At 50.1% G+C, this 23,137-nt stretch overlaps 1 protein-coding gene across 1 annotated transcript in view; it reads left to right on the top strand.

The window, feature by feature from the left end:
• Positions 1–23,137, top strand: part of RASSF5 (Ras association domain family member 5) — a gene marked incomplete at its 5' end in the record, with an annotated part of 68,547 nt that overhangs the window by 9,308 nt on the left and 36,102 nt on the right. The window contains one exon of the mRNA XM_081121252.1: positions 17,615–17,736. Within this exon, the coding sequence (XP_080977378.1) occupies positions 17,615–17,736 (122 nt within the window). The remainder of the gene's footprint in view (positions 1–17,614; positions 17,737–23,137) is intronic.

Genomic DNA, 23,137 nt, shown 5'->3' with positions numbered 1-23,137 from the left:
TCATTTCCTCTGGGTAATGAACCAGCATCTCTCCTTCATCTGAAGCTGGCCCCGCTGGTGGTTGGCAGATGAGTTCTGGAATCTGGGCAGCTGGGAACAGGCACCGAGACCAGGGCCTTCCCTGGAAAGCTTGGCCGGCTGTCCCCTGCCACCGCCCATCTTGGCCTGGGCGACAAAGCATCCAGGAACTTTCCCACCAGGACTTGGTTGTTTCTGGGACTTACACGAGGACTGAGCCCTTCCAGGGGCAGTTGAGAGGGTACCTAGGGAGCATCATTTTAGGGCAAGAGGACAGCATTTCTGCCCTTTTTATGAGAAACTCTAGTCTTTTCTTTTTCTTTCTCCATTGCCTGTCACCTCTGCTCTGCTCAGGTGTGTGGTCTCAGATAAATTGTCTGACCCTCTTAAAGCAACACCACCTTCTGGGCCTGGGCGGCTGAGGGCTGAGGGCCCCCCAGGCTTTGCACGGGAGGATGTGAATTAGCCCGGCTGTCCCTCAGGAGCCTGTACGGCTGGTAAAGCATCATTAATCGCCATCCCCAAAGAAACCCATTAACGAGCTCCTGGACCAGGCGCGGTGTGAGGTAACCGATCACTTCTGTCGTCTGTAGAAACTTTGGAGACATTGATTTTTAGACTCGCAGGCGCTAGAGGAATGAGGCTCGGGCAGCTTCTTTCCTGCAGCCTCTTTGGTGGGGGCATTTTTATCTTATCAAGCTAAAAGCCCCAGGAATAGAAAGTTTTCCACTGGGGGCGGTGGAGGGAAGGACCTCAGCTGGGAAGGAGAAGGTACCGCTCAGGCTGCCTGGTGCCGGCCGGGGCCCCAGGTGCCCGTGGCTTCCTTTGGAGGAGCAGTGAGTTGGCCTGATTTGAGCAGAACCTCGGTCACATGAGGACCGAGCCCTTCCAGGGGCAGTGACTCCCCCATTCATCCCTCCACCCCGGACACCAGGCCTAGAGAGAAGCTATTGATCTGCAGCGGGGATGACAGAGGGCCCTGAAGAGGAGGCGGCCACTGCCTGCTTCGGAACTCTCACCGCCAGGCTCCAGCAGCTCTTCCGCAGGCTCCCTAAGAGCCACTTGGGATCGGAAAAGCTCCAGGTCCTGCGGAGTTTCCACCACGAGGCCAGGCTGGCTCGCGGTAGGTCCAAGTCACTCCAGCTGGGGGTGCTCAGGGGCTGCTGGGGTTCTGTGGCCTTTCCCATGGGGAGGGGAGTGCAGGAGCCTTCTAGCAATCTGGTATTAAATGCTGAGCTCAGCATGACTCCTTGGCCCCCCCTGACTCCCCAGGGACCAGAACTTAGGGGCTGCCACCCTGCCAGGTTTGGGTGGATCAGGCAGACCTGAAGGACATGGCCAACCCATTTCAGAGGCCCTTGTTGGCCATGGGTTTCAACAGCCTTTCCTTCGCTGAGAATTAGGGCCAAGAAGTCCTCTTAATCTGGGCTCCTAAGCTGGTGGAAGTTCTCCATCTGCCTGCTGCTGGGTCGACCTTCCAAGCACCTGGGAGCGTGACGTGTTCTAGGCAAAGGCCTCTCACCTGCACAGTTCGTGGAGGTGCCTGTGGAATAGGCTGCGTGGGGCTGGAGACTGCCGGCAGGACACAGCTGGGCAGGAGCCCCAGCCTCGGGCAGTAACTGGGCCAAGTTTCCTTCCCTGACTACTAATTAGGGTGAGACCACTCCTTGCTCAGAGAAGGGTAACGGGACATTTTGGGCCGAGTGGAAGATGGAAAGGAGAAACAGTAGTAATTCAAGTTTTCATAGAATTTAGGTCATCCTGCTCCCCTTTGTCAAAGAAAGGAGACTGGGCCAACAAGAGCCCTGTTGGGGGCAGCTCCAGGCCCAGGCCCCGAGCACCTGCCTTCCAGCCCAGGGTTCTTTCTGCTGCATCATGCTGACTCCAGCATCTTGTATTTCTGCAGCACTCTCCTGCTAAGATGCAGAGCACTGGTGTTTGTTTGCTTGCTTGTTTTTAATAGCATGTATTCCCTCCAGATTGCTGTGTGGTAGGGGTGGGAAAGGGATTTGCTGTTCCACTGATGAGAAGGCAGGCTCCTTGCTAAGGGTCAGAGCTGCACAACCAGTCTGGGACCAGACATCACTGGATCTGTTCATCCCACTGACCTTCAGCTGCTTCTCTCTGATGGCCAGATCTTTGGAACACATTAGCTTTCCTCCGGGCTCCTGCTGCATCTGTCTCTGTTCTGTTCTCATACACACTCAAGAGTAGGTGGCCTCTAGGGGGCCACAACGCAGACCCTTAGGGTTGGAATTAAACTGAAAAGTCATCTCTGGGCTAAGCTTCTGAAAGGAGAGTTTGAAAGACAATATGATCTTGACTATGGAAAATATAATTTTTCTGATTAAGGTTTTACCTCTTGAGAAGTGGGGTTTTAATTCAACTAGACCTAATCCCCATTTGGAGACAAATAATATACACTGTGACCCTCATTCAGAAGCCAGCTGGATACTGAATTCCTCCATTTAAATGCTCACTGGTATCTTCATGTTCACCTTCCATCCCACCTCCCCCTTAATAATTATTCAACAGATCATTTCTTTGCTCCTTTGCTATTAAGCCCAAGGAGTTATAGATTGAATAAAATCAATCAGGCTGGAGTGGCAGCATTAGGTCAGGGTTTATGCTGCACTGCAGCTAAGATGTGCTTGTTTAACTTGTGTTCGCTTTTGGACTTATTGATTGGGAGATGGTGCTCAGAGAGGACAGGAGCGGAAGATTGTGGACAGAATTCTATAGAGTCGTTCATCTTGCTTGCAGGACTCTGTGAACAACCTGAAGTGTGGGTTTGAAGGAAACAGGCTTGGAGCCAGGCCAACAGAGTCTGGATCTTGGATATCTCGCTGGAGGACCTTCCTTGCACAGATTAACCTCTCTGAGCCTCAGTTTTTCCCAGTATAAATGGGGAAGGAATGCCAACCTCAAGCTGGTATTATATGGGTCAGGCTGTGTTATTTGGCTGTAAACCGCTTGACATGATGCTTGTCACACAGAGGCCCCTTGGCAGCTGCTGAGGTTTTATGCTCCCAGAAATACTTTTTTAAAAACTGCTCCCAGTAGGTCATCTGTGCAAGTCCCCAACAGGGCTCTCTGCTCTTCCATTCCACCTCGGCCAAGGTGGGCTGCCTGCTTCTCAATGAAAGAGATAGGGTTCGAAGCGTGCCCAGGCAGAAGTGCAGGAGGGGCACGAAACTCTTAAAGGCATGCTCTGGGAAAATTCCTATCATTGAGTTTACTACACCACTTAATTAACAGGCAAGACTAGATTAGCCCGCCGGGCATCATTAGGAGCTAAGCAAGCGTGTTGCCAAGGAACAGGTCATATATCATTTTAAAAGGCTGCTTGGGGGTCAGCAGGAAACAGGCCTGGGTCTCCCCAGAAGTCTCTGGTGGTCCTGGCCACAGGGATACAGCTGTAAAGAAACCTTTGTGTGTCTCCTGCAGGGAGAGCCTCAGACGTAATCTATTTACTTTTCTTCTCACTGCAAAAGGTCTCTTTGCACCGGGCTGGTGTTGGGTTGTTGATCTGCACTTTGAATGCGAGTCACATCAAAGCAGTTGTGGAAAAACCAGTTGGCTGCGGCTGCCTGGATGTCCCATAAAGGACTGAACCTGTCTGCTCCTGGCCTTCTGACACCTCCTGGCACTTGGGTCAGGCATACCTGTGCCATTGCACCTGTGTGTGCGTTCACATCCGCACACCTGTCCAGGTTTCCTCTGCTGCCCTGTGGTCTGCAAATGCCCCAGCAGAACTCCTTGCAAACCTATTTGGCTGTCTTTATCTCTGGAGTCTGGGACACTACCAGAAATACACCCAAGGTCAGTAAGAGGCTAGGCCATGCTTTGCCCCACTCTCAGAGAATGTGTTTGCTTTAAAAATAAAGGCAGAAAACCCCAAACCAAAAAACATCTTCAAACTTCTCATTCCACTCCTGTTCCTCATTCCTAGGCTCAGGTCCTTTTCTCTGTCAGCTGCCCAAGCTCCTCAGGGGCCCCAGACACAGGGACAGAGGCCCCGAGCCCAGAGGTAGGGGACCCCACCTGCTTTGTCTCTCTTACACCCTGAGCAGAGTGACACATGCCTGGAGGAGGCAGAGGCCCCTCCTGAATGGACCTGAGCTGAGAAGACATCTGGTGGCTCCACTCTGGCTTTGGACACCCCAGGCTGTTGCTATCTGTTAAATCCCCTCAACTGCAACTACACAATGTCGTAAAACATTTTTTCTTTCCTTATGGTGCCCTGGCAATAGGATTTATTTTTTTCTGCGGTGACAGTTAAAATAGGTTATATCTATATTGGGAAAAAAATATGTGTAACTATATTCCTTTCATATTTGTTTCTGTTACAAAAAGTCTTTGGATGGAACTGCCGTCCTTTGGAACAGCCTGACTTAGTAGGCCCCCAGTAAGTCCATGTTGAAGGGTGCCTGCACACACACACAAAAATCAACCAGTAACTAGGTAGGTGGAAAGATAAGAGAGACAGCTGTATAAAAAGGTTTTATACTCTCCTTGCTCCTCTGAGTTTGTTTGCTCTATGAACGCACATACTTCAGTTGCCACTGCTCAAAAATTGTGCCACGTTTTTGCATTTCTGTATGGCCACGCCCTCAATACAACTTGGACCTTCACAGATATGAGGCCAGAGGGTCCAGGTGACAATCTCCTACAGACACTTGCATGTGAGGAATGGGGTCCATTTGCCTTCCCTTGAGACTCCACCTCAAATCACTTATTTTTACATTTTCCCAAAATCTATTGCCTCCGTCCATTATTGACCAAGGCTGGCTTCTCAGAGATGCCCTGTAATGTCACACCGAGGGCTGGCAGACGCCGCTACTATCTTCTCCGTCCACATTGGCCCCTTCTCACCACTGTCATCAGCAAAGGTGCTGCGAGACCACAGTGCGCAGTGTGAAAAGGCCGGTAAGATAGGGGCACATCTCTGTGAGGTGCCTAAACCATCACTGGGAAACACAGTGCATATGAAAACGTACTCCCCCCAAACTCAGCCAACCAAGAGATGAAGTGAAATAAAACATTAAAAATAGTTTTGCTGTTATAAAAAACAAACAAACGAATCTATTTTTAAAATAGAGTTCATTTTAGACAACTGTGGGGATTATGGTTACAGCAGAATGTAAATGTTGTAATGTTGGAAGTATAAATCAGGGGGTCAGACAGAGGAGACGGGAGGGGGAGTTCCAGCATGGTCCTAGCAGGGAGTCAGTTAATACTATCTAATATCGAAGCATGAATTGTCAGAAAACAACCCTATTAAATTGGTTTATAATTTTAAACATATATGCACATATGCACAGGGCAGGGTGGGGGACATGCTTAAGGGCTGTAGCACCCCCAAAGAACAAAGTGGCGTGAAACAGACCGTGTGGGCAAGGTGCCCTGGGGTCAGGCCCTGTCCCCTGCCTCACTGGGCTCAGGGCAGACACTGCCTGGCTGCCCCTCGCTTCCTGCATCATCTGTCTGAACTTGCTGTGAACTGTTGGCCCTCCTTCCGTCCCTCCACCTGCCCCTCCCCAAACATCCCCACCCGGCACAGCCTCCTGGCCTGGCTGCAGTGCCTTCCTTTTGTTGGTTCTTTCTGCCCAGGGATGTGAGCTTGTGTCAGAGAAAGATGATTAATAGGCCTGCCCGAGGGCACACCCACCCGCACCCACCCACGTGGGGCAGGGTTGTGCTTCTGCAGGCCGGCCGTGTGGGAAGAGGGTGCAGGGGCGCATCCAGCCTGCCTGGTAATATGACCGGAAGCCTGGCTCGGAATGAACAAGTGCTACCTTAGCTCCAGGGACCGTGCGCAACAACTGAGTGGGACCTTTCCCTTTAGTACTAATGGGTCACTCAAAAGAGCACGTCAACCCCTCCCCCCAGCTGGGCCACACCCAAAACAGATTCCGTCATTTGGGGAGAGAGTAGGGATTAGGATCTTGGGGTGGCCTCGTGTTCTCCTTCAACCAGGCTCCCCAGCACCAGCCTGCCTCCCCGGCACCTTCTCACCTCTCAGTGTGCCTGTCCCCGGAGAGCCAGCTTCCCGCAAAAGCCGCCCATCCAGCCCCCTGTTTCACATGGAACCGAACACCTGCCCCAGCCCGTGCATGTTCGGGTGCAGCCCCTCTTGGCTCTTTGCACAGAGACAACAGCCCAGTGCAACCAGCTGCCCCCTTACCTGTCCATGGAGGGCTGGCAGCCTCTGACCTAAGACGTGGGCCTGGTCCCTGTCTCTCCTCTACCACTACATCAACCCTTCCTGTGGCTTCCTGGCTTGCTTTCTGGCACATTCTGTGGTGTGTGTGTGTGTGTGGGGGGGTGCTGTGGGTTGGAGCAGTTGTGTGCTGTGGGCCCTCTAGGCTGCACTGGGGGTGCTGAGTGCCCTCAGGGGTGGCCTGTCCTCTGAAACAAGGAATCGCATTATATGTTCTCAAGAGGAGGGCTGGGTGCATGCTCCTTCCTGGAGACGTAAAGATGCAGGTGTCCTGAGCTGGCTGTCTCACCCAGAAGTGGGGACTTTCCACTCCCTGCTGCCAGCCTCACTATGAGTTTAACCAGGAGTATGAAAAATGCGTAGATCATGTTGATGTTGGCAGTTGCTTGCAGACCTCCAAGCCTGACAAGTGTCACAGTCTCTACTTCCCCACTCACCAGCACCACCCACTCTCTGCTGTCTCTGCCTTACTCCTTGGGCCCACGGAAGGCACAGGCAGGAGGAACTTAGGTGAGCAGCAGAGTTGTGTGACTCTTTCTACCTTAATACACTGGAAGAGGGCTCAGAATTGAGAGGCGTTCGGCTGGCATCACATGCCGAGTCAACAGGAAGCTGGGGACCCAGACTCAGTAGTCCCTTAGTTGAAAATGACAGCTACCATTCACTGAGCACTTACTATGTGCAGGCGCTGTTGGATAGTTTCCATATATTCTAATTTTGGCAACAAATCTGCTGGCAAGGAAGATATTCCATTCGGCAGGTAAGGAAATTGAGGCTGAATAAATTCCATATTTTACTGACGTGAGGTAAGTGGTCCAGGCCCATCTCATACCCAGTTAGTAGCAGGGTTTGGGTTCACACCCCGATCTGGGTGACTGGCGGCCAGATTCTGTCTACTCCCCTGCTCTTGGTTATGCAGTATGCCTTGCACCCATTCTCAAAGGCCTCTGCCGTGCATGCTGAGCAGTGTGCTGCTACATGGGTGCACTTTGGGGCCTCTGGGAGCTGGTGTCCATTCTCCCACCATCATCTCTACGTGGTTGGCTCTGCCATGGTGTCCTAGGGAGCAGAGGTGCAGGGGCTGGGCCTCTGAGTGGAGGAGGCTGAGCGCCCACTACTTGTGGAGCTTGACCTTGGCTGAAGAGCTGACCTCTGGGATCTCAGTGTAGGAACCTCTGGCTGCTGCCCGGGTAGTTGTTTCCCAGATGTGGTGTCCCAGAGACGAAGGGGCCATGTTTGAAGGACCAGTCCAGGGTGGCAGACAGTCTGGTGGTTTCTGAGGTTCCCAGCTGAGGGGCTGGGCTGGGCTGGGCTGGGCTGGGAGCTGTGAACTGGCTGTTCCAGGATGAGGCAGAGGCCTCAGGGAGGGACGCTTTTGCTCCCTGCACTAGGGCAGAGGAAAAAGCAAACTCCCTACCCAAATCCTTTCAACTCATGCTCTTTTCTGGCCTTGGGCCACCCTAACCCCCATGCCTGATGAAGCCATTCCCAGCCTCAAGCAGTGTAGGGTCAGTGGGATCAGGACCAAGTGGAGGTGACAGCTCTGAGCAACGGTTTCCCAGAAAACAGAGCTACGGAGAAGCAGCCAGCTGTGATGGATTTTCACCCAAACACTGTGACACTCTCAACAAGTCTCTTAACCTCTCCAAGTCTGTTTCCTCATCGCTAAAATCGGGGTAGACTGAAGGAGAAACTAGAAACCTGCATCCGCATGAAAACCTGCACCTGGATGTTCATAGCAGCCTTGTCCGTAATTGCCAAAGCTTAGAAGCAACCAAATGCCCTGCAGTAGGCGATGGATAAATAAACTGTGGTACATCCAGGCAACGGAATATTATTCAGCACTGAAAAAGAAAGGAGCTATTAAGCCATGAAAAGACATGGAGGAATCTTAAATGCATTTTACTAAGTGAAAGGAGCCGATCTGGAAAGGCACATACTGTATGATTCTAACTATCTGGCATTCTGGCAAAGGCAAAGCCATGGAGACAGTGAAAAGACCAGTAGTTGCCAGGGATCAGTGGGGAGGGAGGGATTTTCAGGGCAGTGAAACCACTCTGCATGATATAATGGTGGATTCATGTCATTATACATTTGTTCAAACCCATAGACTGTACAACACCAAGAGTGAACCCTAATGTAAACTGTGGACTTTGGGTCACAATGATACATCCATGTGATTCATCAGTTGTAACATATGTACCACTCTGGGGAATGTTGATAGTGGGGAGGCTGTTCATGTGTGTGCGTGTGTGGAGGGGGTGAATATTGGAACTATCTGTATACTTTTGCTTAATTTTGCTGTGAACCTAAAACTGCTCTAAAAAGTAAAGTTTAGTTTTTTAAAATAGGGGTAGAAACATGTATCGTACAGGCATAGTACTGATTATGTGAAGTCATATATAGTATCTGGCACATTGTAGGCAGTCAATAATGGTACTGTGGCTGTCGAATGTGGGTACATGGTTTTCCTTGTTCCTTTTGTTGTGGCATTTTTTCCATTAGTAAAGAATATATGTTCATTATAAAAATGTAGAGACTGTAAAGAAAGGAAGAGCATTTGAAATCCCATCACTCAGCAAGCAGGTTGCTGTCCTTTCAGATACCTCTCTGTGCTTAACATGGACATAGGTATGTGTGTATTTTCATATAATCAGGACCATAAAACACAACATTTTTTCTCTTTGATGATATGCTTGTGGACATCTTTCTAAGTTGACCAGTATTAATCTACATAAGTTTATATGATGGCTCAATAGTATTTTATTTCAAAATATATCATAACTGCAGTGGGTCTCCTGTAGATGGATATGGGGTATTTCTAGCATTTTGTTGTTTTAAACAACCATGTGATGAACATTTTAACGAATATATATTTAGGTACAAATAAATATACAGTCAGGATAAATTCCTGCAGGAAACTGGTCCCACCAATAAGGCGAGAACCCTCTCATTTACCCACAACCTCTTTAATCCTGGAAGTTATCAACTTGGGTTAATGATTTTCTTTTCTGAAATTAAAGCGAGTTTTAGAAGTTCAGCTGTTGGAGAGGGTTGGGCAGGAAGGCAGGGAGAAGAGTCCCAGGCAGGCAGAGGTGCCTCCCCGGGGTGGGGGAGGGGGTACTCCTCACCTGGCTCCTCCCCTCCGCCGGGAGCTGAGTCCTGGGCCTGGAGTTCAGACTGGGGTGGGGCTTCATGAAGGTCTGGATGCATCAGGATCTTCCGTAGCAGGACTTGGTCCATGGTGTGGAGGAGGGTCAGGAGGCACTGCTGGGATGAGCACAGACAGTTTTGCAGGATGGGGACACCTGATACTGGGGCCACTGGTGAGGCTCAGCTTGGCTTTTAGCCAGGTAGTAAGGATAACTGACCTTTATGGAACTCTTCATTTGTATCAGGTGTTGTGTTATTGTTTACATATTTAACTCAATTATCTTAGCAGCCCTGTGAGGCAGGTTCTGCTATCATCTCATTCTAACAGAAAGGAAACTGAGGCACACAGGAGTTGGGACACTGAGCAGGGCCCAGAGCAAAGGGCTGGGGATGAGCGGACCCCAGGAACCGCAGCCATGAGGATTAGAGGAGGCCCTGGTTGCGGAGGGAACTGGAGGTGAGGTGCGAGGGGAAATCTTGGAGCCACATGGAAGGGGCTGTTCCTGGCTAGGGGAGCAGGCAGGGCCGAGCTGCCGGGTCACTGTGCCCTGGGGCTGTGGGAGTGGGGCAGGCCAACAGAGGAGCCCCTGGCAATGTCTGAGTGGCCACCACTGGTCTCAAGAACGGGAGACCCTTGAAGGAATGTGTGAGAAGGGAGCCATAGCTGCGACCCAGAGACTGAGGACTGTCCCCTCTGACTTGCTCAGGCGGACCAGGACAAGTTTCTTCCTACGTTTAAAAAATTTTGTAACGTTGTCATTTCCTATGCACATAGTTTCCGTTTTTTCAGATTTCTCTGTTGTGCCTAAGAACAAAATTACAACTAAAAGCTACTCGTGTGCTTTGCTAGGAAATGATTAGCTGGGAGAGGTTGGTGAGACTAGGGATTACCTACCAGGAGCTGGGTGGGGGTGGGAAGGAAGCCACGTAGCTGAGTAGAGGTGGGTGGGGGCTGGAACTGTAACGGGGGCCTCCGTGGTCCAGGCCTTCTGTGTGTGGTTTACACCAAGAGCCCCTTTCATTCTCAGGGCCGCCCTACAAGCTGCTGCTAGTCCCACTTTAAAGTTGAGGAAATGAATGATCAGAGAAGGTCAGCCACTTATCTGAGTTCAGGGAGCTGGGCGATCAGTGACTGAGGGCCAGGCCTTCCTCAGAGGCCGCTCTTCCCATTCTGCTCCATTGCACTGCAGCAGGGCCGGGTCCCAGAAGGAGGGCTGCGGGGGGTGGTCAGGTCTGTTCCGAGGTCGCCCTTCTGTGAGAAGGCCTGGGGCGCCCAGGGAATGGTGAGAGGCTCCTGCATTCGGAGGCTGTCGTACTTCCCCTTGGGCCTCAGAGTGGCTCTGGCCACGCAGGGCGAGAAGGTGCTCTCGCTGACCTGGGAGTGGCAGGGCCAGGCAGGCCTGTGGGCTCGCTGTCCACCAGGCTCCATCTCCTGGGTGCCCGCCCCACCCTCACCCCAGCAAGGCTCCAGCTGGGGGAAGGGGGCCTTAAGTGGAAAGGTCCATGTTATCTTGGGATCTTGCCTATAGGTCTGGAGTGAAAGGGCCTTAAGGGTTTCTTATCAATGGAATGCCTCTGGTTCAGAAAATTCCCCTCTCGGGTTACACAGCAGATTGTGTGCCTATGAGTGTGTATGTGTATGTGTGTGTGTATCTGTGAGTGTGTGTGTGCATGTATGTGTGGCACGTGGTAATGGGTGGAGCAGGAACTAACTTGGGCGGCCCTGGGGATAAAGGGGAGGTTTGTTGCTTCTGCGTTTTGGAAAAACAATCTCGCACAGGTAGTTCCGCGTGCTGGGCTCACTCGTCTGGGCTGAGGTGGATGAAGGAGTGCCACCTCTGGGCGTAGGTTGCTGCGGCCTCTGGCCTGACCCCCTTGTTCCAGATGGTGACTTTGATGGTGACAGTCAGGGACTGAGAAGGTCAGGAGCAGGGCTGGAGAAGGCAGGCAGTGGTCCTGGCCTCACCTCCAGACTCCCTGGCCGCCTCCTCTGCCCGCCTGCTGCTGGTCTCCAGAGATGGTTTCATGAGAAACCCGCATCTGCTTGGGCTTAAGGGCACTGGGTTCCCAGTATGGCGCAGGTGCTGTATTGTGGGTTGAATTGTGCCCCCCCGCTGCAAAATATATGGAAATTCTGGCCCCCCAGTACCTCAGAATGTGCCCTTATTTGGAAGTGGGGCGGTTGCAGGTGTAATTAGTTAAGCAGGTGGTCCCCTGGTCCAGTATGACTGTGGTCCTTATAAGAAGATGACCGTGGGATTACAGAGGCACCCACGGAGAAGGCTGTGCAAAGACGGCCGCAGAGCCTGGAGCGACGCGGCTACAAGCCAAGGACCGCTGAAGGGTGCCAGTAAACCCCGAGACGCTGGGGAGAGGCGGGAGGGAGCTCCCCTGTAGGTTTCAGAGGGATCGCGACCCCACCAACAAGTTGATGCCAGACTTCTAGCCTTCAGAACGGAGACAATAATTTGCAGTGTTAAGCTGCCCTGTTCATGGTGCTTTGTTATAGCAGCTGGGAAGCTAATCGAGCTCGGGAGCTGGGGGTGGGCCCTGCGAGGCCTCTCTCCACCCTGGCTCCTGGTTCCTTCCTTGGAGAAGGGCCCTCTTGTGGTTTACGTCATTCCTCCTTACAGTTGGCCCCTTCTTCTGTTTCCATAGGCCCCACTTCCCGAACCTGAAAGCACATTCATTCCTCAAAACATCCCTGGGATGGAGCCGGGCCTATAGCTGGAGGGAAGGAGAGGGAAGGGATAGTTCTATTTTATAGAAGACAATACTAAGGCTAAGAAGTATGCGTTCTCCCTAGGAATGGTTCTCCCCAATCCTTCGCTGCCTCTTGCTGGGGACATCCTCCTCTTGTCTATTCTGTGATGTCACAGCTCCCTGTCTCCTCTTGGCCCCTTCCATGAGGGACTGTGAGTCACCTGGAGTCTGATCCATTCTGCAAGCTCCCAGAGCCTCCTGTGCCACGAAGCTTTCCGTGACAGCTGTGGCTGGCGGGCATCTGTGTCCTCTGAACAGGCCTCCTAGCTCTGGGGCCCTCCTCTGAGCTGTCTTTCACTAGTTGTCTCGGCATGCGTGTGCCCTGTCTGCCCAGCTAGCCTGGGACCCCGGTGTCCCGTGTTATCCATCTGCACCCTCACATGAGCACAGAGCACGGGGAAGTCTGTGCTCAAGACATAGAAGCTGCTGCCAAAGATGATGGTGCCGAGCCCTTCCTGGGGCCCATGTGGCCCTGAGCCACCATGTCCCTCTCTCTCTCCTCGCCCAGATTGAGAACGAGCTGAGGCTCTGGAGCACCATGGATGCCAAGGGCAGGGTTGGCTTAGCAGCACCTTGTGATGAGCTTCCTTGAAGGAGAGATGACCTGCAGGGGGTTAACCACTGGGTCCCAGTAGAGCACGGCCCTGCCATAGGAATCTCATGAGTATCTCCACTCAGAGCGTAGTAGGTACCTGCTGTGGCCTGTGGGGCTTGCTGTGGTGTCAGGAGACAGGAATGGTGGCTCTGGCTTCACCTCCGTTGGCCTGAAAGCCCACACTTGGCCTTCCCAGGAGCTGGGAACTATGAGGATGCTCTCTGGTGGTTTGCTCCAGTCTGTGATACATGGTCTGTTGGACTAGAGTCATTGGTGCTCAAGGATGCTTTATTAAAATCTTGGAATCTCCTGTTTCCTAGCTCTGTAAAGCTCAGCAGCAAGGCCTATTAAAAAAATATCTTTCTGAGGTTTGGATGCTGTTTTCACGGGGGGGGGGGGGGGGATGTCAGAGAGAGACAGAGTGAGGGGAGAGAGGCAAGGAGCAGAAGAGGGAAACTGAGAAAAGCAGATGCACCGATGGCCATGGAGTGCCTGTGTCAGCAGTAAAGCTGCCGAAAGAGGAGGCTGGAGGACGTCCGCTTCTCCCAGACGCATTGCCATCTGTGAATTGGTGGCAGTGCTTGCCTGCTGTGAAGCTGGGAGAGCCTCCAGCTCTTCCTCCTCCTCATTTCCGCTCCTTGGCACCCCCAGAACATTCTTCATGCTTAGAGCGTGGCCAGAGCTGCACAGGTGTGTCCCAGGAGCGGGGCCTGAACAATGCTGCTCTGTGTGGGCTCTGGCCCCCGTGCTGCCTTATCAAAGCCCTGGCGACTCTGGGCACTGCGGGCAGGGGAGACTTGGCCTGCACATCCCCCTGGGCCCTTCACCGCACCAAGGATGAGGCTGTCCCTGTGCCAGGCAGAGATCGCCCACTGTGGGACCCAGAAATGCACGTGGGCGCTTGCAGGTGTATGGTGCGTGCCCCAGAGAGCTGGCTTCACCCATTCCAGCTCCAGGTGAGAGGACGGCTTCCAGGAAGAGTCAGGAAGGCCTAGACAGGGGTGGGGTGTGACGTCCCATCAGTGGGCCTCATTTTCAGGCATATGGGAGATGAGCAGCGAACTCCCTCTGCCATCCCAGATGTAGTGGGGAGCTTCAGAAGGTTGGAGGATTCGGGAATCTCTGCGTGTCCTTGCATTTGTCAGGGTGCTCCCCTGCAGACATTAGTGGCAAAACCTATAGAAGGAATGTGGCCCCGGTGCTTATCTTTGGAGGTATTAGGGAAGGGGGCAGCTAGGGAGAGGGAGGTTGTATTCCACAACTCCCCAAAAGAGAGAAGAAGAGACCCATTCCCACCCTGACATAGAGTGCATGACAGCTTTAAAGAGAGTCTAAATATGCTAAATTTTTTGGAGCTTGTTAAAGTAAAGGAAAAGTGTCTGACACTTAAGCCCTTATGAATCAAAAGTCCCCTAGCGACCAGGTCATCCAAACAAGTCCAGGCTGTGTGTCCCCTGCCGCAAGTCCTGCCCATTTCACCCAGTCCCCCTGCCTCTTCAGCTTTACCTCTCTTCTGCCAAGGAGGCTCCAGAGAGAGCGAGCCCTTAAAGAACAGAGCTGTGTGTCACTGGGCACCTCGCTTTACCTCTCTGGGCCTCGGTTTCCCCATCTCTAATGTACTCCCCAAGGCTCGTTAAGTCCTGATTCTATGGAAGTGGACATTGTCTATGAAACTCGTGCTTTCGGCCCTGAAACAAATGATTTGGGATATTGTCTGTAGGCCACTTCAGCTGGGTTAGAGAGGCCGTCCCCACACTTTTAGATGAGGCAGGTCAGAGACAGGTAGTAGCCCTTCCTGCTGCTGATGACAGTGCCTGTGTCTTTGGAGGCACTTTCAATTTGTGAAGACCCATTCTCCCCTAAAACTATAAACATCCCTGTGCACTGGGCAGGGCTGCTATGCCCATATTTTACAGATGGGCAAAATGAGGCCCAGAAGAGTTAAGTCCTTCCCCAAGGATCCATGGTCCCTGGTGATCAGATTAATGTAACTTAGTATAAAGAACACCAGTCTGAAGCCAGATGATTTGACCTTGAGAAAGTCACTAAGGCCCCTAAGCCCCAATTTCCTGTCTGTAAAGTGATAATAATAATGATTGCAGGGTCACACAAAATAATGGAGGTAAAACCGGTCTGCAAATGTGTAGAGGCACACTTCATTTTATTGTGCTTCGCTTTGTTGCTCTTCACAGATATTGTGTGGTTTATAAATTGAAGGTTTGTGGCAACCTTGTGCAAGTCTGTTGGCACCATTTCCCCAACAGCATTGGCCTACTTCATGTCTCTGGGTCACATTTTGGTAATTCTCTCAATATTTCAAACTTTTTCATCATTACTATATTTGTTATGATGATCTATGATTGATGATCTTTGATGTAGTTATTTTGGGGTACCACGAACCATACCCTAAGACAGTGAACTTAATAAATGTTGTGTGTGTCTAGCTGTTCCCCCATCTCTCTCCTTCTCGGGCTATTCCGAGATACAACAACATTGAAATTAGGCCAATTACTAACCCTACACTGGCCTCTAAATATTCAAGTAAAAGGAAGAGTTGTATGTCTCTCACTTTAAATCAAAAGCTGGAAATGATTAAGCTCAGTGAGGAAGGCATGTCGGAAGCCGAGATAGGCTGAAAGCTGGGCCTTTAGTGCCAAGCAGGTAGCCAAGTTGTGAATGCAAAGAAAAGGTTCTGAAGAAAAGTAAAAGTGCTCCTCTAGTGAACACACAAATGATAAAGTGGAGCAGCCTTATGGCTGATGTGGAGAAAATTTTAGTGGTCTGGATGGAAGATCAAACCAGCCACAACATTACATTAAGCCAAAGCCTAATCCAGAGCAAGGCCCCAACTCTCTTCAGTTCTATGAAGGCTGAGAGAGGTGAGGAAGCTGCAGATGCAAAGTTTAAAGCTTGCAGAGGTTGGTTCATGAGGTTTAAGGAAAGAAGCTGTCTTCATAACATAAAAGTGCAGGTGAAGCAGCAAGTGCTCATGTAGAAGCTGCAGCAAGTTATCCAGAAGATCCTGCTAAGATAATTAATGAAGGTGGCTACACTAGACAACAGATTTTCAAGGTAGATGAAACAGCCTTCTGTTGGAAGAGGAGTCTATCTGCGAGTTTCACAGCTAAAGAGGAGAAGTCAATGGCTAGCTTCAAATTTTCAAAGGACAGGCTGACTCTCTTGTTAGGGGCTAATACAGCCGGTGACTTTGAGTTGAAGCCAATGCTCATTTACCAAAAAATCCTAGGGTCCTTAAGAATTATGCTAAATCTCTTCTGCCCGTACTCTATAAATGGAACAAGAACGCCTGGATGACAGTACATCTGTTTACAACATGGTTTACTGAATATTTTAAGCCCACTGTCAGATGAAAACATTCCTTTCAAAATATGCTGCTTATTGACAATGCACTTGGGCACCAAGAGCTCTGATGGAGATGTACAATGAGATTAATGTTGTTTTTATACCTATTGACATAACACCTATCCTGTAGTCCATGGATGAAGGAGTAATTTCAACTTTCAATTCTTACTGTTTAAGAAATACATTTTATAAGGCTATAGCACCATAGATAGTGCTTCTCTGATGGATCTGGGCAAAGTAAGTTGAAAACCTGGACATAGACGCATGGAACAGCCTAACAAATCTCAGAGGGAAGGAGAGGGTGGGTGGGGAGAGATTAACCAAAGAATTTATATGCATATCCCATGGACACAGACAACAGTGTGGTGAAGGCCTGGGGTAGGGGGAGGGTGCGGGGTAGAAGGGGTCAATGGGGGGGAAGAGGGGGACTTTCAACAATAAAGAAAAGTTTTTAAAAAAAAGAGTAGGAAAAAAAAACTTCTGGAAAGGATTCACTATTATAGATGCCATTAGGAACATTTGTAATTCATGGTAAGAGGTCAAAATATCAACATTAACAGAGGTTTGAAAGAAGTTGATTCCAGTGCTCATGGATGACTTTGAGGGGCTCAAGACTTTGGGGAGGAAGTAACTGCTAATGTGGCGGAAATAGCAGGAGAACTAGAATTAGAAGTGGGACCTGAAGATGGAATTGAATCACTGCAATCTCATGATCAAACTGTTTATGGATGAGCAAAGAAAGTGGTTTCTTGTGATGGAATCTATTCCTGGTGAAGATGCTGTGAAGACTGTTGAAATGGCAACAAAGGATTTAGAATATGACATAAACTTAGCTGATAAGGCAGCAGCAGGGTTTGAAATGACGGACTCCAATTTTGAAAGAAGTTCCACTGTGGGTAAAATGCTGTCAAACAGCATCACATGCTACAGAGAAATCCTTTGTAAAAGGAAGAGTCAGTCAATGTGGCAAACTCCACTGGTTTATTTTAAGAAATTGCCACAGCCACCCCGGCCTTCAACAGCCACCACCCTGATCAGTCAGCAGCCATCAGCCTGGAGGCAAGGCCCTCCACCAGCTAAGAGATCACAACTCACTGAAGACTCAGATAATGGTTAGCATTTTTTAGCAATGAAGTATTTTTAATTAAGGTATATACATTGTTTTTTAGACACAATGCTATTGCACACTTAATAGATTATAGGATAGTGTAAACATAACTTTTATATGCACTGGGAAACTAAAAATTTTGTGTTACTTTCTTTATTGTAAATTTGCCTTTTCGCCATGATCTGGAACCAAACCTGCAATACCTCTGAGGTGTGCCTGGCAAGCGCCTGCTAATGTTCACCATTTGCAATGGCATGGGGAGCAGGGCATCACTCACCCACCCTCCACTTCTCTCTTGCATGTTTTTCCCTCTTGGAGCTAAATGCTACTCCCCCTGGTTTTTCTCTGGGAAGCCTGGCCCCTAATCCCCCTGTGGTTTCTTTCCCTCCAGACTGTAAATTCACCTGCCACCCCGAGTGCCGCAATCTGATCCAGCTGGACTGCAGTCAGCAGGAAGGCCGATTCCGGGACAGACCTTCTCCAGAAAGCACCCTCACTCCGACCTCTGACCAGGTAGGTAGCAAAGCTTGGAACCTGGCTGGGTCCAGCTTTTGCTTTGCAGGTGCCCTGGACTCCACTGTCTCTCCAGGAGCGCTGGTGAGCAGGAGGGGGCATGAGTATCCACATGTGCTGGATGTTGGGGTCCCCTTCTGGCCAGATGTGTTGACAGACACATTCTGGTTCTGCATCCAGTTCTGACGTGTGTGTTTTTTTCCCACACCACCAAAGCAATTCTCTGAGACCAGCTGGGTGTCTTACAGTTCAGCTTCACCCTCCCCCAAATCTTTAGATGCCAATCGCAAGTCCAGGTGGTCACCTGGGCTTCTGACCGACCAGCTATAGATTGGAGGTTACCACAGCTCCTTCCTTGGATTTCATTAATATGCAAGAGCAGCTCACAGAACATAGAGAAACAGTTACTTAACAGATTATTATAAAAAGATATGACACAGGAACAGCCAGAGGGGAGAGATGCGTAGGGCAGGGTATGCGAGAAGGGGCACAGAGCATCCATGCCCCCTCTAGATGCCCCACTCGCCCTGAATCTCCGCATGTTCACCAACCCAGAAGCTCTCTGATTCCTGTACTTTTGGGTTTCTATGGAGACTTTGTTACATAGGCGTGATTGATTGAATCATTGGCCATTAGTGATTGATTCAACCTTCCCCTTTTCTTCCCTTCATGGAGGTCGGGGTGGGGCTGAAAGGTCCAACACTCTAATCACTTGGTAGGTTCTGCTGGCAACTAGCCCCCATCTTTAGGTAGGGTCCAAAAGTTACCTCATTAACATAACAAGAGACACCTTGGTTGCTCTCATTGCTCAGGAAATTCCTAGGGTTTTAGGAGCTCTGTGCCTCAAATGGAGACAAAGACCAAATATATATATTTATTATAAATCCCAGTATCACACACCCCGTTCCAAGAGACTGGGGAGAGGAACAGGAACAGTGACAGAGAAGTCTACAGTCCCCTGCACACAGCCTGCGTTGGCCTCGGGCTTTAAGCCAGAGGTGGGGGTATGGGTGGAGGTGGGGTGTGGAGTGAGGTGTGTCCCAGAGAAGACTCCTGAAGATCCTTTGGGGCCTCATAGCCCCGGGGCAGTGGGAATACGGGGCCACCAGCCCGGCCAGATCCACTTCGGAGGGGCGAGGCAGGTATTTTTCCCGTGTTAAAGGACTAGGAAATTTGATACCCAAAGCAGCTCTTGGTTCTGGGCTTTGCCAAGGCACCTGAACCAGGATGTGTCTGAACTTTGATGTCTAGGATTTGGAAGGGTGACAAGAGAGCATTTTGTTTGACTCTTGCATTGAACAAGCATTTATTGAGTATCTAGTATGTGCCAAGTACTGGGGCGAGTAAGGATGATAAATGATACATCACTGTTTTTATCCTCAAGGAGCTCACACTCTGGCAGGGGAGGCGGAATACAACCAAATAGTATATACTGTGATGCATATTGCCATAAAGGTATGAATCAAGTGTTTTGAGTCCACAGTGCAATTGTTTCTGTTGGGAGAAATTAGGGAGGACTTCCCAAAGGAGGTAACATTTGCTCTGAGTCTTAATGTATGAGTCAAATGTTGCTGGTCAAGGAAGTAAAGAGTGTTCCAGGATGCCATTCATTTATTCATTTAACAAATATGTTTTGAATGTTGACCATGTGCAGGCCCAGGAATACCAGGGACTTAATGATGAAGTAAACAGATATGACCCCTGCCCTCCCAGTGCTTGCAGTAGAGTAGGGAAGCGAGACTTTAAACAGATAAGCCCCATATATATCAGGGAAAAGCCCAGGTACTGTGAGAGACAATACAGATACTGGATAACTGGTTATTAAGGAGAATCTGAGAGAGCCTGGGGAGTCTGGGGTTCAGCCCCCAAGTCTCCAGAATAGCCATCCACATGCTTTTTCTGACTTTGATGCACATGGTCAGTGATGTTCAGTCATCCAACCTGCCCATGGGTATTACCAGCCTCTCAGCTATTCCCCCAGGCCTTTTTCTCCCACTGGGAAGGCACTACTAGAAAGCAAATATGATGCATGTTTTATAAAAATGATATTGAATCTGTTCTAAAATATATATTTTAAAATTCTGTATATCCACCACACACTTTGAAACAGTAGCTGCTATGATGTGGCCTGAATGTAGCCCAGACTCTTGGAAGGGCCTTGTCCCTAGCCAGAACCTGTTCATCCAGGTGGAGGGGCAGGAAAAGGTGGGGACACAAATTTGACTCCTGAAGTCTGGTGAATGATGCAGGTTTTTGCTGAAGGTATTCCTTAGGAGGTGGAGAAGGGAGGTCATATAGCACACCATATAGCAACATTTCCTAAAAACCTTATTTCAGCTCTATTTCCCCACTTTCTTGTCCCATTTGGGAGCTTCCAAGTCTCTCTTCTTTCTGTTCCCCTCGACTCTACCCATCCCTCAACCCGGAGCCTGCTCCGCACACTACTTCCTGGGTACCCCCTCCCGTCTCCTCTATTCCTTCTTCTAAAGCAGCAGGTCTGAAAAGGGGGTGATTTGGCTCCTTTCCCCCAGGGACATTTGGCAGTTTCTGGGAGATGGTTTTCATTGCCACAACTGGAAGGGGCTGCTGGCATCTAGTGGGTAGAGGCCAGGGATTCTGCTAAACATGCTACAGTGCTCAGAAAAGGTCCCTACAGCAGAGCCATCTGACCCAAAATGTCAACAGTACCAAGTCCTGGCAGGGTAGCTCAGTTAGATAGAGCATCGCCCCAATGAGGGTTTGATCCCTGGTCAGGGCACATACAAGAATCAACCAATGAGTGCATAAATAAGTGGAACAACAAATCGATGTCTCTCTCTCTCTCAAATCAATAAATTAAAAACACACACACACAAAACCAGTGCCGAGGTTGAGAAACCCTGCCTTAGAGCTGCTTAGCCAGCTCCCAAGTATGGTGGGCAATAGGCCCAGAGCAGGGCCTGGGGTTTGCTATATACATCGTCTCATCCTCAGAATGTCAGCAGTGAACAGGTGCTTCCCAGTCTGAGTATTTGGAAGCAGAATGACCCCCTTTCCCTCTCTCTGTTGGGGGCCCTCTGGCAAGTCAAATCACAGCTGTGTCTAGAGCAGAACCACACTGACATATAGAAGGGGCCACACAGAAACACATAGAAGGAGCCAAGAGTCCCCTGTGGGTGTGGAACAGCCCCCAGCCAGCAAACAGCCTAGAGTGGGGTTTGCTCCAGCCGGGGGGGGGGGGCTGCTGTGTTTGCCTTGGACAGGCCTGGCTGTGCGCTTCAGCCCAAGTGGGCAGGACCTAGCCTTCTATCAATAAAACCTGGGCCCTGCTCCAGGTTCACTTGCCTTTTCTAAAAAGCTTGTTTGTGCTGATTTCCGCCTTGGCTTGATTTTCTATTAAATACCAGGATGGATTTTCTTTCACCTTGACATTGTCACCTGGGCTAGCTAACGTAATGTGCAAGTGCCATTTACCTGGGGGATTTACTGTGGCTGGGGCCTTGGTCTGCGCTCAGCTAGTTTGGGGACATATGACCTTTAGGAGGTCTCAGCTTGGTGGCTTTTCTCCTCTCTGCCCTTTAAGGAAAAAAAAAAAAAATCATTGCTTTTCCTCCATCCAGAGGGAACCACTGTTAGTTAACATTTTTTATTTTTTCTTCCTGTACATTCATATGTTTTTCCAAACATTGTCATCCCGCAGATGAGTGCTTGGCCTCAGCCTTTGAAAAGCAGTAGTCCCAAGGTTCCGACCCCTTCTCTCTTCCACGCCTGGGGGAGGCAGGAGGCAGGAGGAAGGGGCAGGGGTGGGGGTGGGGTGGGCTCAGAGCCCCCAGCTCCACTCACAAGACCATGTGGGGCCTGCGTGTCTCTCTCGGGCACAGAAACCGAAGAAGGCGGCTTTCGTCAGGCACAGAGCCAGCGGTTTTGGAGTCTGTCCTTGGACATCCTGAGGCCTGTGATGTCTGACTCTTCCCCTGGGTTCCCATTGTTGACCAAGCAAATCCCCTTCAAGTCCACCCCAGATCCCTTCTTCAGTGTAGCCTGTTTCCCAGAGAACATGGGTGCCGTTGGCTGAAGACCACTACAGGTTGCCACATCAGCTGCAGTTCTTCTTTTATTTGGAGGCATGCCCCAGGGACTTTATACTTCAGTGGTAGTAAGGGTGCTCTTACCATGTCACCCCTGGGATGAAAAAACCCTCAGGGTCCCCGGTGCCCTCGTGATGAAGTGAGACCTCTGCTGGTTTGGTCCAGTCCTTTCACTGCCTTTGGAAAAGTAGACCCAAAGGGAGAAGTCCTCGCCCCAAACCGTTCATTCTTAGCGTAACCTGCTGTAGCCCATGGGGATCCTGGTAGCTCTGTCCTCTGGCCTTTGGTGCTATTTTTCTTGGTACTTGGAATGCACAGATAACAAGAAGAAAAATGAGGACTCTTTGTTCCACTCAAATCACTGCGGCCAGCAATTGAATCTTATGTCGGACAGGCCGGTTTCCTTTCCCCTGGCCCTGGCCCTCCAGGATCCAGGAGTGGCATTCAGGAACTGGGCTCCCAGGTCCCGGCTGCAAAGTCCAGCTGCTCCCCAAGAGTTCCCAAACCTCACTCAGGCACTTTCCACGAGGATTCTGGCCATATCCATGTTCCACCTCTGCTATCAGTTACTTAGTATTTCTCTTTAAGTAGACTTATTTTATTAAGCTTATGTTAAAGGGACTTTTAAAAGCCTTAAATCACTGATGTACTTAGGATTTTTTCCTGACACACTAAATTAATACTTAATCTCTAAAATTAAAAGAAAAATGTGTCTAAGGACTGCCTCAAATTCCTTCTGCACATATTTATGGAGCCAAGCACTGTTCTAAACCCCTCAGTGCCATTAGTGGGAAATGCTGCCTACAGAGGCTGCTCTCTTTGGTCAGCGGTATCTGGACTACAGTGGGTGCGTTGGATGGAGCTGGTGCCTGAGGGGCACTGTGAGCAGTGGAGAGAGCTCCAGGGAGCTGGGGAGGAAATTCCAGCCATCCATGCGAGTACCAACATGCTCTTCCAAAGGAGAGATGGATCCTGTGTACCGATAGGGAATAGTGCGAAGTGAAAACAAGTCACTCAACAGCACACAGGGGACAAACCCATTAGTATTCTGTACGTGTGTGTGTGTGTGTGTGTGTGTGTGCATCTAAATGTACAGTGGAGGACTGGAAGATGCCCAGCCAACACTGGAAGAGATTTCGCCTTGGGAGGGGTGGGAGTTGAAAAGGGTCAAGTGTGACAACTTTCACCTTTTGCTGTTTGCTTCAGTGCTGTTTGAATAACCAGATACTGTGATGTTTCTAGTATAATATTTTTAAAAGGCAATACATATTTTCTTAAACAAAAGAAAGACCCCTGGCCTGGGTGACAGAAGAGCAAGGTTCTAATCCAGACTG

Source organism: Miniopterus schreibersii (assembly GCF_964146895.1).
Source record: "Miniopterus schreibersii genome assembly, chromosome: 19".
Classification (NCBI taxonomy): Eukaryota; Metazoa; Chordata; class Mammalia; order Chiroptera; family Miniopteridae; genus Miniopterus; species Miniopterus schreibersii.
The sequence above is the reverse complement of the archived record's forward strand: the minus strand, read 5'-3'. Positions and strand labels throughout refer to the sequence as shown.